Genomic DNA, 16,948 nt, shown 5'->3' with positions numbered 1-16,948 from the left:
TTTAGGGCACTTGAACCTTTCATACTCTAATATGAGCAGTTAAAGCTTGACTGACTTACATTTTCATGGGAAGCTGATTTTGAGGGCAGACGTCGTCGCAAAGAGAACAGTTCACGTAAAGTGTTTGTGTGCTTGAAGGCTTCCAGTGGTTTTCAGATTTATAACTCCCTCGTTAAATATTTGATATACAGTATAAAGATGTTCATCCATCACAAGCCCTCAGATGCATTTCAATCTCTCAACAAAGCCCCCTCGGCTGAAGTTGGTGTTGTGTGAAAACCTTCGTCTTATAAACACCAGATTGATTGCTACAGCACCAGATTGATTTCAACATGAATAAATATATTTTATGTTTCTCTTGGGCACTGTGGAGGCTGGACAGGGTGAGAATTGAGTGGTTGGATGAATGCTGGCATTGTCTGCTGTGGCACACGTGCTCACTGCCTCACACACACACACACACACTTTTAGCCGCCTTTAGCTTTAGCTGTTGTTGTGTGAACTAAACATTTGTCTGAGTTAGATTTAACATTTAAACGCCGCTTCGCTCACACCTTTTCCTATTTTTCCTGCCACATGTCTTTACAGCCGCAGTAGAAAAACCCAGTGCACCCACGCTCATGTGAGAAGGTGACCTTTGACCACTGTCTGTCAGTGGCAAGGCTTTCTTTCAGATGTGCGGGTCCTCGTAATGTTCTGCTCAGATGGGAAATCCCCTCATCCCTGGAGCTTTATGGGAGAACAGAGCGAAAGGTCCGAAGTGTTTTGGTCTCATGCGATCTCCCCTGGGAGAAGGTGGCTCGGTGACGGATTAATTCGCACTTCCACTTCACAGCTCGAAGGTTATGGGTTTGAACCTGTTGGCCGGCTGTGTTTTTTCTGTGTGGAGTTTCCATGTTCTCATGCGCCTGCGTGGGTTTCCTTCGGGTACTCCAGTTTCTTCACAGAAACACAGACAAAATCAGGAGACGACCGTTTAACAAACCATTATATATTATACTGAAACAAAAGTGGACGTGCAGTGATATCAGCTGCCCTGCAAAGAATTTCCTATGTCCTGTTTGGCTGTAACTTCTGGCAGTACAATGCTGAAATGTAATACACTAAATTTCCCGAAAGGTGTTCCTTTAAGTCACTGCAGTTCATTTAAACCGTTGCTGTGGAAATCCTAACCAGCAGTATGTGTGGTATCCCATGCATGGTCTCCAGTCTGTATACACCTTCAATACACAGAGCACATCCTCAGCGAAAGGCCAACGCACAAAGACACACAACTGTTTGTCACAGATTTAGGTTAAACTGGTCAGAGTGTGTTTTTCTAGTCTGCAAAAAGGCACCTTTATGTGAATGGAAACTGGTAGAGAGTGAGATCAGCCGGAGCCTAAAAATAAGACGTCGGCTGACCAGGCCTGTTTTTAGAAGTTCCAGAGAGTAAAGAGTGTGTGTGTTACTGTATTTTGGGTGGGAGGGAACGTGAGAGGTGTTGGGCGCAGAAGGAGGGGGAGGAAGACATTATAGCTGATTTTCCACCCCATCTGCTCTACTTAAAACTCACACAACTTGTGTTTCTGAGGTTTCCGCACAAAGCTGCCCTTGTGTGTCCTGAAACTGGCACATCAGACATGGGAAAGAGCGTGATGGTTGACTAAGGATACAGTAGCTGATGGCGTGTCAGGTGGCCTCAAGATAGCTTAGAGGAAAAGGTTTCCCACAAAGCTTAACTGGACTGACACTGGAGTTGGAGAGTATAAAGGAAGCAGTCATTTCCCTGTGTAACCAAGTGATGTCAGCCATAGGGCAGACACGGCTAACCATGTACAAAGCACCACCTAAAGTCAAGTTGCCTGATCCAGATTAGCTCATAATGGACATGAACTGTGTTTTGATATATAATAGATTCTCCATAATAAGCATCTGTTCCATGTTCTGAATTCCCAGTTACCTCACGCTGCTGTGATCAAGTGCGTTCAATCATTTTTCCCCTAATCAAAGCCAGCAGTTCAAAAACACGCCAAGCCGAGGTCAAGGTTTGCTCTCATGTGCAGTGGCATTAATATTCTACCACTGTTTTCTTTTCCCATTTCCAGGAGTGAGGGCCAACCTTTCCCGGCTCGTCATCCCTCCTGTGTCTTTATAGTGTAATGAAAGAGACGTCTTAGCGGCAGCAGTGGCGGGATTTTTTCAAGCATTCCTTTGACATGACCGTATAGGTGGAACACACTGTGGCTCAGGGTGGGGTGAGGACACGCAGAAAGAAACCACTGTGCAGAGCTGTCAGCGCGACCGGACTGATGAGAGGAAGACGGGTGGTGTGAGGGGAAGAACAAGGAAGAGAGGAAGGAGAGGGCATCAAACTAAACCGTGTTCACCCATGACATCATCAAGCACTTTTCTTCTGCAGCATGTGCTTAATACGTTAGCCAGGCTGCATGTATTGAACACCTTGTTGGCTCCTGGCTGGTTTTCTGATGGCAGACCTCAGTGTAGCTAAATGCTAATAATCTATGTATTGTCTTCTCAAAAACAGACATAAGCTGTTTTCCAGACTATTTTCCACAGTTCAGAATCATCAATCAAAGTGCTCGATATGTCTTTGAAACTGTCGACTGTGGAAACATGGCCTCCACCTCAAAGGATGGTAACCAGCGATTTAACGTGTCTATAGTATATAGTGAATTCTGCGTGTCAAGCAGTGGTACTACAGCTGTCATTGGCAATAAAAATAGCTGTTCAGTAGAGTTCATGGGCGCATGCAGCTTTCCTCACCAAGGCAAATAAAATCCCAATCTTACTCCCATTTGTTGTTGATTTACAAGTATTGTGAAATGGCCTTAACTCTTTTTCTAGCCACCAAGATGTTCCTATACAAGCGGCAGTCTCTTAAAACACTAGGTTTTTTTCAAGCTTGAAACTCATTAATTAAACTGCTGTAGTGGTGGAGACCAGTGTTCATGTCCTAATAGAAAGACTTCTGTACATTTCCATTATTTTCATCATTTCTAATTCTATGATTTTTCTCAATCGTTTGTTTGTAAAACACCAGAAGACAGTGAACATTGCCCACCACGAAATCCAAGGCTACAGGATTCAATAATCAGATGCATTTTTGTGTCAGATCAGCTGACCACAACCCACAGATATTCAGTTTACTAGGATGTAAGACCAAGAAAAGAAGCCAGTCGTCACTCTTGAGAACCTGGCGCCATCAAATACTAGACGATGCTTCGTTGGTCGCAAGGACAAAACATAGACTCCCATCTTTTTCTTCTCTTATGATGAAGGACACCTTATGTTATGTCTCAACTGATGAAATGTTTAGCTTTAATCGATCTCTGTTAAATATATGTACACATATCATTTGCTGCTGAAGCGAAGGCACATATTATGGTTTGGGGATAAATATTTAGTAAAGAATGTGGTTCAAACCATTCTGCTCACGCTACAAATATTTGTTTAGGGACAGTAAACTTGGGTCTGGTTAAAAAAAAATTACTACTGTGTTTACAGAGGAATAAATATTGTTTCCATCTAAACAGACTCGGTGTCCTGCAGACAGGTGGCTGAAATGTTTATGTCGCACATGTGCAGCAAAAATGTCTCTTTCTGGTTTTCAAGTCCGTAGTTTCAGGAAATGTTGTTTGTAGCTTCTGGCAGTTCAACTCAGTGTGTCGAACCGAGTGTCGTCAACAGTGTCACCGTCAGTATGTGGTTGTTTATTAAGTTAATTCACAAAGCATTCCTTATGGGCTGTATCACATTGACACAACTCTTTTCTGGTTTTAAAACCATTACTGGCGTCGTAGGAACACGCTTTTCATGCTCCCAGATGTTCCTGCTGAAAAAGTGGTGTGTGTCCGTGAGCAGTGTACATAACCATGGCCAGTAATGACTACATGCACCTTTTTAGGTCAGTCAAGTATTAGCAGGGTATGTGGTTATTTAACTGCAGTTAGTACTATTCAGCTATTTGAGAAGTACTTCATTTGGAGCGTACTGACATCTTTAGACCAGGAGACCTGAAGGACAAGTGTGTGGTTTAAACTTCTCTTGTGGGCTTCTGATTTTCTAAAAATGTTTGTATGTGCAGTCTGAACTGGAACAACCTGAACCTTTTCAAATCTCCTGAGCTTACCTTCACTCCTGACCTTGGTACCTCTTAGAAACTGCATGTCCCTCAGGTATTCATCACTTGTTTCCAGCTCCACAATCGTTACGTTCTGCCTCTGAGAAGCCATCCCGGTAACTGGCTCCAGACTTGTTTGTGGCACTTGGGTACGTGCTTTTTGTCACAACTTCACCCGTGCATCTGCGGCGCCAGCCCAGGCCTATTTACATACCTGTGAATCAAGCAGGAGGCCCAGATGAGAAGGACATGCAAATGAACGTTTGCCTTGGCACTAATCTGTGCCCACATCAAGAGTGCGTCTCTCAGAGTGGCAGGGCGGTCCAACAGCTCAGACACAAGTTGCTCTTTAGTGGAGAAGGCTGACTGAGGGCTCAGACTGAGTGGTAGTTATACACCTCTACAGGTGCTCCTTTGAAATTCATGTGGGAAGAAAAATGTCCTCAGATGCACACTTGTGAATGTTTTCAGGTTATAAACGTTTTGCTTTTAATGCTGCTGTGTTTTTTAAAGCGTGTTCAATTTAATGTTAAAACAATAAACATTTACAAATTAATAACTGAATAACTAAAACAATAGCCCAACATTGATTTCATTTGTGTAACATATAGCGCACATTCATTGCATAAAACTGCACTGTTTTCCATCTCAGTCATTTCTATGTACATGTTCAGTTAAAGAGGCCAGCTTAACAAAATAAAAGGAATACAGGACTGAGCAATATTTAGTACTTCACTTTATTCAAACTGGTTTGCAGAATACATATACGGTGACAAGAAAAAGTAAGTGAATACTTCTGTGTGAATTCTCGCTGGGTGCTCCTGCCCATATTTGCGAATGTGAGTGTGAATGTTTGTCTGTGTCTATGTGTCAGCTCTGTGATAGACTGGCTACCTGTCCATGGTGCACCCCGCCTGTCGTCCAATAACAGCTGGGATTGACTCCAGCACTCCTGCAACCCTTACAAGGACAAGCAGTTAGGATAATGGATTCTCCTATTGCAGATCGAGACAAGCCGTTTCTATTTACACATGTGGCTAATTCCAGGCTGTATTATTTTCCATTACACTGTGCGGGATATTGGTAATCTCATTTTAAACACTTGATTAATTTCTGCTCTGTCATCCTGAGGGGGCGTTTTCACCTTCCACTGTGCAGTTTGATACACGACCATGTGTTTTAAATTCAGAATTTCCAGGCCTGATCCCTGTTGGAGGCTTTGACACTTTGATACAGTACTCAGACTCCCACAAATCCTCCACATTGAACCATTTGTCTCCGTAAAGCTTTAGCGATCATCTTGCTAAGTTGCTATTAAATATAAAACCGTTATCTCCCACGCATGAGTCATGTATTGAAACACACAGTACAGTACTTTCTTCTTTCATAAATGTGCTTCTAGTGTTTTTCTGGTGTCAGTCCAGAGCGTCAGGTCATCCCAGAGTGGCTGAAGGCAGAGGGAGGTGAAGGAGGTGGAGGCATCTAGGTTGGTAACTCCCTCCTTCACATCCCCCCTTCTTTGTAGACCACAGCCACTGTGATCCTCGCTGTTTAATCTCTGGTAGTCATATCAACAGAGTTCCTTTGAGGAGGATGTTCTCCCTGAGCAGCAGACAACTCATGCTTGAGGTTGCGCCATCAATTAGATGAAATAATCCACCTTCAGAGACTCGGGTTTCAACAGATCCTAATGCATTACAAGTTCCAAGGGTCCCAGTTTATGTTTTGATTTGTTCAGGTCTGTCGGTGTGCGGAGTAATTTATCTCCACATAATTTCTTTAGAACGGCTTCGATACCTGCCAAAAGGCAGCAGAGTAGTTTTAACTTGTTGCGTTTACTTTTGGTTAAACACGCAAGTGCAGATAGTTGCCCTTTTGATTCCTTGTGATAATTTTTCTTTTCTTTCCTGGTGATTGACTGTCACGCTGCTTCTCCTGGTAGCTCCAGCCAGGTGATTTGATGCACAGGAATGCACTTGACGCCACCTCACTCTTTGGTTTTTCAGGGGTAACCAGGCATGTACAGTTTTTTGTCCTGCCTGCCCTGATACCACTTGAAAGAGAGGTAATTTTATCAGACAGGGGAGTCATTTTTCAAAAAGGAGTGGGATGTTTGTGGGGAAAGGAATGTCTGCTTCTTGTATTAAAGAAGTTCAGTTTGTGTTTTATGATGTGTTGTGCAGACTTTGTGGAAATTGTTTGCCTCCCCCATAGAAAGAAAAAAGGGCTTTGTTGTTCTAGTGTCTGCAAAAAAACGCTATTCTCCATGGAGCTATACATTTCCTAAACCTTTTGCTTAATGTGGAAAGTCAAAGTCTTATCTTGCTAATGCTTCCCAACAAAAATATTCAAAGAGAACAAAGGAGTTTTGTTGCAGCAAACGTCTTTCCCGACATGACTGGGTGGAGGAGCAGAAGGTTGAGCGTGTTGAGAGGCTCTCTCAGCCAGTTGTGTTTTTGGCAAACAGGATACTCTGACCTTGTCGACTGTCAGTAAACAGGCTGTGAAACACAGATCTACTTTAGGTTTGCACCTGTTGGGAACATGAAGGATTTAAACAAATGGAGTCAGATGTCACTGAGAGGCTGAGTCAGTGTTGTTAGAAGTGAGATCCAGTTCGTCACAGGCTCTGTCTTCAACCCTGCGTTCACCTCTCTGCATCTGTCTTTTATTCCTTCACATTCATTCACAGTCATCCTCCATAGTTTCAAACACTCCATAACTGTTTTTTATGATTGATTTCTTGATTTTATTTATTTTTTACTATAAAAAGAATGAATGGAGAAAAGGAAGATGTGACCTGCCGTGCAACTGTTCGTGCTTTTCTTTTTAAATGTAAAAACAGGCTTTGTTGGGTTATTTCATGTGAGCTTGATTTAGTGCAGGCTGTTGTTTAACTTGTCGATGTTGAGGCTTGAACTTGATTCCAATATCATCTGACTGGAACTAGGCATGTTCTGATGATAGACTTGTTTCAAAATAACTTTGCTTTAATAAGCATCTTAAGAAAATAGCTCGCACCGAACATCTTGAATCCTCCTTTTCCGAACTGAGCGGTGTTTGTTTTTGCTGAGAGTAGAGCCACGCATGTTGCATGTTGTGTAAAACTCCACAGAGTAGATCTTTACTCACGTGCTTTGATGTACAGTGGGATGTGGTGGGTCACAGTGAGGAATGCGATGGTGTTTTTTATTATTATTATTATTATTATTATGTTAAACATCTCGTTGCTGTGTACAACAGGATTCCTATGCTGCCTCACAGTGCAGAAGGAGAACACACATCCTCCATACATAATGATAATATCCAAAATCACACTTTTACAGCCATACCTGCATATTTCCCCATTTATTACAAGCTTCAGTTTCACTGTCAACAAAATGAACAAAGAAAAAAAACCCAAAAGCACCTGTAGCACACAATCCTCCTCATAACCACACACCTATGTTACACACAGGCAGCATTTAACTCATAGTGAGCATAGCCTGCAGCTTTCCGCACATTTAAACAAATAAACAAAACCGCTAACAGCAAGATATAACTATATGAATGGTAAAGATACATGAACAAGAAAAAAAAAACATAAGAGCACCCAATAATTAATTGGATAAATAACACTTTAATGATCCCCCAAAAGGAAAAATTCACAGTCAAACTGACATTAAAAGTTAAAAACAAGTCTAAATTCAAGAAAGAAAAAAAAAATACAGAGTAGATCAATAAAGTAATGTTTGTGGGAAGCAGAAAGACAACAAAACTAACAAAAACAACTTACTTATGTGTGTGTTAAAAAGTGATTTGATAGGCATGGGTTCAAAGCAGCTAGGCCGTAGCAAGGTGGTGGATGGGATTACTGTGTAGTGATTATTTAATATGCAAAGACCTCATCTATCATATTGGTTTTAAATACTAACAGTTGAGAGGATGTGAAGGGGAACAGCCTGTCCCTGTAAATCTGCTCAGTTTCTCTCTGGTCTGCATGAACCCAGTTCAGCATCATTACTCATTTCACGTGGATTGCAAATCACTTGCCAAGAATCGATTTTTAGGAAAGACTTGAATGCACCCTCTCTTTTGGCAAGTAGAGTGTTCTTCCATGCAGGAGTGACTTCAGAGAAACATCTGCAGATTGCCTGTTCCTTACCCCGTTAAAGCACCTAAACTTGCCAAACTCCTGTAGAGGTTGTAGTTTCACATTGCAATGCTCAATATAAACGTAATGGATATGAAACATATAATGCCATACAATGAAACAGTGGAAAAGAAAACACAGTCACAGCGCCAGCATCTGTTTTGTTACTCATTTTAACAACATTTGTTTTTCCCTCTGCTCCTCTTTTCTAGTTGAAGCAGCCTGACAAGGCAGCAGCAGCAGCTCACACCTACTTCCAGGCCAATGCCGAACATGTGGAGATGGGCCAGAACCTGGAGCAGTACAAAGACCTGCAGGGCGTCAATGAGGACCACTTTGTGGACCGAGAAGCCCGGCCACACCAGGTTAGCCAGAAAAACTCAAATAAAGATGGTTGTATTCAGATGTTTTTAGTCTTTTGTAGCTTCTCCTTTTGCCTTTTTTTCCTGTTAAATAAAAGCAATCACCATCTTTTGCAGCCTTCCTGAACTGGAAATCAGATAAGATAAGATATCTTCTCTTGCTGACTGTAGATGCAAACTTAGCTTTGTGTTCTCATCTGTTTTATTTACCTTTTCCATTGTGCAAAGACATTTTAACAGTCTTTGGGAATTTTGTGTGCAACATTTCAGTCCAAAGCACATTTTCCCTAGGGGCAATAAATATTAATAAATAATCTGTCCCCTGTTTATTCCAAACAAATGATTGTTGAAGCAGGAAACACATTTACCAGAGGACTTAGGTACAAAATTATTGACAGCACATACAAATATACAAATCTCCAGAATGAAGGTAGATTGTATAAAGATTTGCTGAACACCTCATTTTTCTTATCACCTTCCATCTCTCCTCCATCCACAGCATTCGTTCACAGCAGCGGTGAGGTTGTACGACAAGGGCGACTACGAGAGTGCCATCGTTCTGTTTGAGGAGGCTCTGGTGGAGTACTACAAAGCAGATGTGGAGTGTCGGGCTCAGTGCCAAGGACCACAGAGGTTCGAGGGCCATGATCACCTCCGCTACCGCTACAGTCTCCATGAACTCGTATCAGGTAAGAGCCGGGACCTGAACACAAAATATTTAACATTAAATTCTTCTCAGTTTCTTCTCTAGGTTGTTTTCACTCTTTTTGTATGTCAGCATCAACATCATCAGAATTGACTTCACCTCGACATAAGAGCAGACGCTAATTAAAAGGTTATCTTTATTTGCCTGCGTCCTGTATGTTGCACCGCATTAAAAGCTAACAGGATTAACAGGATGTTGCGAGTCTCATCTGAAAAACCCTCAACACTAAACTAACCCTTGTTTTGTTTGTTGATGTCTGTAGTTTGAAACCGTCGTGGCTCAATGATGATGAGTTATTACAGTCTAAGATGAAAGGAGACTGTTTAAATGGTGTATGAAGCATTTTAGGGACTTATCGTGACTCTTTTACTAACATGTCTGACTGTATTGTGGGGCCCTGAGCCCAAGCTGTGCTTTGCTGTGCTGAGAGAGCCTGGGGAGGCTTAGACAAGGCCAAACAATACTCTTCGTGCTTACTAGGTGATCAAATGTTCCTGGCAGTGGTTTGGCACTGGATGGAAGTTGGCGCCGTATTATAGGACAGATGAGACTCAACAGCCATGTTTGGACAGGATGATGTATGTAAAATAGAAAGAGAAGAAAGAGAAGTGAAATGGAGAAATTACTGTAGGTTCCTCTATATAAGTATATCTATAACCATACTTTAACCTATAAACCATGAGAATACCCTTTTAAAACCATCCGGTGTTTGATTCTGCCCTCAGTTCATTGTTAGGTCATTCACCCCCCTTCATTTCCTGTTATCTCTGTAACATCTACCTTTGACAAAAGGCCAGAATTACCTCATATAGCCTGTTGGTTATTCAAGCTTCAAATAGATCTTGATATTGATATTTCTTTTCAAAACATGCAAAGTACATGTCCCTGTATTGGCTTACATGTCTTGATGATGATAAGAAGGAGCAAATAAAAAGCACACTGCAAAGACTTCAGAGCACCAATCAGGGCAGGATGCATACATTGTAATCTGTGATTAAAAACAACATCAGTTAGTTTAATAAATGAGACCACTTTATACCACATACAGCCTTTTGGGACTCTTTACACTCGACCTGTAGTTCCACTAAGATGTACTAATCCAAGGTATAAATGACACATACATTATTAGTAAGATTACCAATTGACTGATTTTCTCTGCTGTTCAAATGTATTTTCTGGACTGTTTGCAGTTGTGTGAGACACTTCTCTATCTTAGTTATGACTGTAGTTTATTTTAAAAAGTATCTACCTTTTTAATATGATAACCTACTTGACTACTATGTAGTAGTCTGGTAGAGCTTCAACAATGATGTCATTTTAGTAAAGTACACTTGACTGACTTGACTTGTTCTTGCTCGAATTTCAAGCAGCATGTATGTTATGCAACTTAGAAGTCTCTATTTCATTAGCAATTCAATTTGTAAATGAAAGTCAACGTGTCCAAAACATATCGAAACACAGTTAGAAGCATAGTGCGAATGTTATGCTTCCTCTTCTTCCTCTTCTTCCCAGCTCCACTTCTCCCTCTCATCACTGCTCTGTTTTATCTTTATTTTTTATTAATATATATATAATTTTATGTTCTGCTATCATTTCCTTTTGTTTAAACTTACCCTGGCACCACTATTCTGTCTATAGACTTGTTTTTACATACACACACACACACACACTGTGTTTTCTGTGTGTGTGTGTGTGTGTGTGTGTGTGTGTGTGTGTGTGTGTGTGTGTGTGTGTGTGTGTGTGTGTGTGTGTGTGTGTGTGTGTGTGTACACAAAATTGCATCAGATGAAAATTAGGTGGTTATAGATCTTACGCAACGAATCTGGTGAGGAGTGCTTTTGTTGATACAAGTCAGGCCTTTCTCCTTTGAAATTGAGGTGGTTTGTGTGCAGTTGCCATAGATTAATTGTTGGCAGGTATGTTTTGTCTCAAATATACGTATGGCCTGGTTGCATAAACACTGAGAAGATAGCTAATTCATTTTGGCCGGGCTTTGTTTTACTTACAATCAAGGGATTATTTTCCATTGCACCACTACAGTTGTGATTATGAAGTTAAGATGTGTCTTTGTATTTGTGAGTGTAATATATTCAGTTCTGCACTGTAAGCAGAATAAAAATAAAGGTTTCATAAAATTGCTTCCTCACTTACAATACAAGCTCCTCTGAGCCACAAACAGCATCCCTCTCGTCTAAGACGCCTGAAGAAATAGAAACAGACAACAACTCTGCTGTGAGGAATTGTAGTACTGCAGCTGTTCAAGAGTGACCTCACTGTACATACACACTCAGGACATGATATGATGAAACATCACCACCTGAGCAACAGCAAAGACCTGAACTTATTATACTGAAGAAACAGCATTTATTTGATCTGCTTCACGGCAACATGATTGACATAATGTTGGCCCGGTGTGTTTGATTTAATACAGTTTTGATAAAGTCTTTTTAGGCAACAGCCAAAAATGATAATGCACATGTGTTTTCAGTGGGGATCCATGTAGTCCGTATGCTAGTGTTCTTTCTCATACTTGGCTTTACATCTATCCTCAGATGTATCATATGCCTCGATGTCAAATAGCTTTTGCTGGAGTCAAAGAAAATTAATGCATTGTTGATTGCGTGTCTCCCCTGAGTATAAGATTAGCTGCTGTTAGTTTCCATTAGACTGCCTGAAATGCTATCAAGTCTTTTTTCTTCAGCTCTTTTTCACATGTTCCTTTAACCTGAAGCTGATATCAACAGCTGGTGGATCAAAACATTAGATTATTTACAATTAACTAGTTCCGTTTTCTGTCTACTCTGTACACAGGAAATCCATTACACACGTCTCTGTCCTTTAGAGGAATCCCTTCCTCTTCTTGTTTTTACTGAGTTGTCATAATTTATGTAATAAATATGTTTTATATTAGGAGATGCTTACGAGATTTATATTTTAATTACAATAATTACGTCTGAGGAGATTCTCAATCATCTAGGTCCTGATATTCCCAAAAGGTGGTGACAACTGGAAATGTGGTTGCTTGTTTTGATTGATTGTTTCACTTCTCACTGGCTGTTTCAGTGTTAATCACTCCACATAGGTTAAATGCCTGAAGCCTGAAACCACTTAGAACATAAGACACCTTTCGGATTAGACATGAAAGTCTTTAAGCACCTCATGCAAGTGTAGTTTCCACATAATAGCAGTTTTAGGAATACTAATTATTTCATAATACTAATTGAAAAAAAGCCAAATACAGGAAGAAACATGCTATCTCCACTTTGTGATCATGATGTGTTGTTGCAGATCACTTCACTCAGGTGCTTCACTGTGAACACGAGTGTGTCAGAGACCTCGCCACCCGCCCAGGCCGCCTGTCACCCATGGAGAACTACCTGCCTCTGCACTATGACTACCTTCAGTTTGCATACTTCCAGGGTGAGTTACAGGTAAATGGTAAATGGTCGGTACTTGTATGGCACTCGACCATGACATCTATCCAACCATGCTTGGTGTAACTATGAACAATAAAGATGGATACACCCATAGGTCACACACACACATGCATGCTCATACAAGAAGTCATGGTAACCACAAAGATCTGCAAACAGGTCGAGTCAAACAGTGCGACACACCCCATAAAGAGGAAAGGAGCATTGTTCCACCTCAGGTATTACTGACATTATCTTCTCGTTCTTCTGTCTGGGCAACTTTTAAATGGGTGTATCCAGTCTGATTCCATGGCTCTCGGGTGTTTTGGTTCTGTCGTGCGTGTGCATGTGTGAATGAATGATCTTCTGCTGTTGATGAAACGATACATTCTCTTAGACAAGGGTGTTGGCACAACAGTGTGCCGAGCAGTCGTGAGATCACGCGATTACAGTTAATGGCCCGTAAGCATGTGGCTCTAATAAAGAAAAGTGGATCACTGAGAGAGCAGAGAGCTAGTTTTGATTCCTTACAGCTGCCGAACGTGTCTGTGTGTGTGTCTCAGTGAGTTATTCTACTATACTGAAAAGATATAGGATCACAACGTACTGTGAGTCATTTAGGAAAACTAATTAAGATAAGTTCTGTTTCTTAAATTTTTATCATATCAAACATGATTTATAATTCTGTTGATGGTGGTATTTTTTCATTGAGTGATTCAGCAGCAGGACTGATTTAGGTAACTTCATTCATCAATAATCATGCTCTGACACCCAGTAATACTGTGTTACTGCGACGTTACATGTCTCAGAGGTTCCATGGATGTTTGCCATCACTCAGCAGCCTCTTATTGTGCATTAGCTTTTTATGTTTCCTTAATTAATTCTCAGTGGAATTGTGTTTGACTGAAGTCTCAAACCTCCTATTGACCCATAAACAAACAACAGACACCGGCAGATACGCTGCACCAGTCTCAGGAAGAACCCGGTTAACCCAGCGCCTTTACAAGCTAGTAAAACAATGTGCTCATGTGTCCATTTAGCAGCAGCAGCACGGAGCAGTAGGTGTGAATGTATTTAAGTTTGATTTGTGGCTTGGAGCATTTGCATTTGTGTCTAATACAAAAGGTCCTGATCTTCATTCTGCTGTGTGTTTGCTTCACTTCATCACTGAAATCCCTTTGTTATAGCTGCAAACTGGGCCAGTTGTGTGTGTGTGTGTGTGTGTGTGTGTGTGTGTGTGTGTGTGTGTGTGTGTGTGTGTGTGTGTGTGTGTGTGTGTGTGTGTGTGTGTGTGTGTGTCTGCTGTTTCCACTATTTCAACCAGACTGCATCTTTTCCTCAAATGTAGTAATGGTTTTGGAATGTCAGCCATAGATATACTACTTGACACACTCTTGTCATCCAGTACATCCAGGAAGTAGGTCAAATAGAAAAATCCAAGTAAGCTCACTTGTATAGGTTTGCACAGCTCTGTAATGGTCCTAATGTGTAAATCATAAAGAGAAACCATTTTAACTCCTTCATGTCTCTGCAGTGGACAGGTTGGAGGAGGCGCTGCAGTGCTCTCTGACCTACCTTTTATTCCATGAGGGAGAGGAGTTCATGACAGACAACGTGGATTACTACAGAGAGGTGCTGGAACATGATGGCAAACCACGAGAGGTGAGGAACTGCTGTGAGGTCGCCGGGTGGGAAGGGTGACAATGGGATCATTTGAAATTATCGGTGTAATCAGATGTTAACTGAACGGGTATTTTTCATTACCAGGCTTTTACAAAATGAAAGGAAGGGCCACATGAAAACTGGATAAACTAAAAAAAACAACAACTAGAGAACATGTTGAAAGTATTAAAAGGTTAGACTCGGTAAGCCTTCACGAAAACCCAATTTTTACATGCTGGATTTAAAATATCTGCAAAATCACACGTAATATTTTAAAAAGCTGTTCCAATACTTTAGGAGCAACATTTACAACAACGATTTCAGGAGAGACTGAAGAGGAAGAGTGTGCATTTGAGGAGAAAAATAAGACAGGAGGCGGCAGGCCGCTGCTGTATTTCTTGGAGGACCCTGCTACTTGCTGCTTGGCATGATTTGCCTCTTTAAGAGTTTGCTTTACACTTCTATGTTCTCCTTCCAGCTGGAAGCATTAAGTTAATTTTGCTATTTTTTTTGCATGCTCATTATTATTTCCTTGCCCCATGGAGTTTACAACACTCTAAGTAACTGAAGGCTGAACATTATACTGGTAAAGTAAAGTCTGACTGCTCATCAGTCGCTTCGGTACTGAGAATTCAAACTCTGATCAGCTGCTTTAAAAATTCAAGCAGTGCATTGTTTAGTCCCAATTACACAACCTCTAGAAGGCCTGGTACTCATTATAGCGAGCGAGGCTCCCAGCGCGACTGTGTGAATGTGAGTGTGAGAAGTTGACATTGCGTGTGTGTGTGGGTGTGTGTGTGTGTGTGTGTGTGTGAGATAAGGAGAGTCGACATGTTGCAGCTCATTCTTGTGTTTTTTTACTCATAGCTTACATTTTTGTAGCCCTCAACTCTTTCCAGTCCTGTCAGCTTGTAGTATGGTTGTTGGCCCACAGATGGTCTCCCGTCTCTGCGTTCTCGCTCCCTCCAGCCTCGGGGAGTTCATTTACAGAGCCCTAAATATTGGTGCCAGACCCGATCTGCCTCCCTGCCGAAGAATCCTGCCTTTCAAGAACTCTGGAGTAGGAGGAAAAGTCATATCGGAGTGCCCACAGAAGTCCCTGGAACAGTTTAGGGGGCTATCTGTATTAACTGCTGGATGCTCAAGTTTCATAATACTGGTCATCGTGGCCTCACTCCCTCTTGAAGCCACAACCGCGTCTCCCCTTCTCACACAGGCAAACGTACCAAAACTGGACAAAGACACTGTATAATTCCCTCTAGTGTTTCTCCACAAGAGAACACTGCTCCACTGCTTCTTCTGTCTCATCGAACATTTCTGCTTCTCTCTGGTATCTCTGCTTGGATGAGAGAAAGAGAGTCAGAGCACTGAACACCCTCATCCAGGTCTACAGTACAATCCTTTTGGCCCACTGCCAATGAACAGCGTCTGGTGGTCCCTACACCACACTGCAAAAGACCCTAAGCAAAGAGCGCAATGTTACCACCACCATTCTTCTCATGGCACTTTGTTTCGAATGCCTTCCCCCTGACTTAGGTGTTTTGTTCACCTTTTGACAGCCAAGAGACTAAAGATACATGAAGAGTCCCTCAGTCTGTAAAATTCTTGGTTGTAAAGTGTTTAACAGAAGTTTGGTAAAAGGACTTGTGTTATAACTTAAAAATAAATATATATGCGTTGGCTTCAAAAATCCTTTATCAGTGAAGGTCTATTCACAGATTGTACGTTGTATGAAAAAGTAGACAACGCTTCTGTGATTGTCTTTTCTGTGACTTTGAAGCCAAAAGCTGCACCCATTGTTATTGTATTATTGTAGGGCTGGAAAACACCAGACTTAGCTTCGAGTCATGTTTTTGCTCCACACAGGAAGCAGTAGTGAAATTGCCCCTGTGGGAGGACAAACAGGGAGCACCCATCACACTCCATTAGTTCTGGCACTGAGGCGAGGAGCGCCAAGGGAAGGAGAAATTCACTCTCATTCTCCAATATTCAGGCAGTGAATGAGTCAGAAGTGGAGCACACACGGTCGCTTTTAGAGTGTGGAAAGAGCTACGGCATTGAGCTGTGATATAAATATAGAAACACTTTGTCTGTGGCGTGAATGTGAACCTGAATACGAGTGTGACAAGGGAGTTATTTAACGGTGTCCTTAAAGTCTGTTTCATTTGTGCCAACACAAAACCCCACAAAGAAAAATCCCTCTTAGTTACCCAGCACAGTGAATATGGTTGCTTTGCCACAGTCAGTGTTTTTGTTATAACGATGAAATTGTTAATCATAAACTACTGGTAACTGTGTGTTTGTACAGAAAGCTGCATGGTACCTAAGGAGACATAAACAGGAACTGGAGCTGCTTCTATTAGGCAGCAAAATCATGGGTGTGGAATTCACAGAAGGGGTGAGTTAATACATTATAATTATAATAATACATGTTACTGTTCATTTTTAACTTATAACTTAAACAGACCAGACTGGAAGTACTAATTGAGAGACCAGTGGCCTTTAATTCTCAGTGTTATTCAGAAATTGGGTAATTTGACGGTGGTTATG

At 41.4% G+C, this 16,948-nt stretch overlaps 1 protein-coding gene across 1 annotated transcript in view; it reads left to right on the top strand.

Moving 5' to 3' along the window:
- p3h2 (prolyl 3-hydroxylase 2) overlaps nucleotides 1–16,948 on the top strand; it is a 42,923-nt gene that overhangs the window by 21,824 nt on the left and 4,151 nt on the right. The window contains exons 2-6 of the mRNA XM_026345257.1: nucleotides 8,468–8,620; nucleotides 9,117–9,306; nucleotides 12,612–12,743; nucleotides 14,271–14,398; nucleotides 16,707–16,796. Of these exons, the coding sequence (XP_026201042.1) occupies nucleotides 8,468–8,620; nucleotides 9,117–9,306; nucleotides 12,612–12,743; nucleotides 14,271–14,398; nucleotides 16,707–16,796 (693 nt within the window). The remainder of the gene's footprint in view (nucleotides 1–8,467; nucleotides 8,621–9,116; nucleotides 9,307–12,611; nucleotides 12,744–14,270; nucleotides 14,399–16,706; nucleotides 16,797–16,948) is intronic.

Source organism: Anabas testudineus, chromosome 4 (genome assembly GCF_900324465.2).
Source record: "Anabas testudineus chromosome 4, fAnaTes1.2, whole genome shotgun sequence".
In the NCBI taxonomy this organism is placed as follows: domain Eukaryota; kingdom Metazoa; phylum Chordata; class Actinopteri; order Anabantiformes; family Anabantidae; genus Anabas; species Anabas testudineus.
This window is presented reverse-complemented; position numbering and strand designations above follow the sequence as displayed.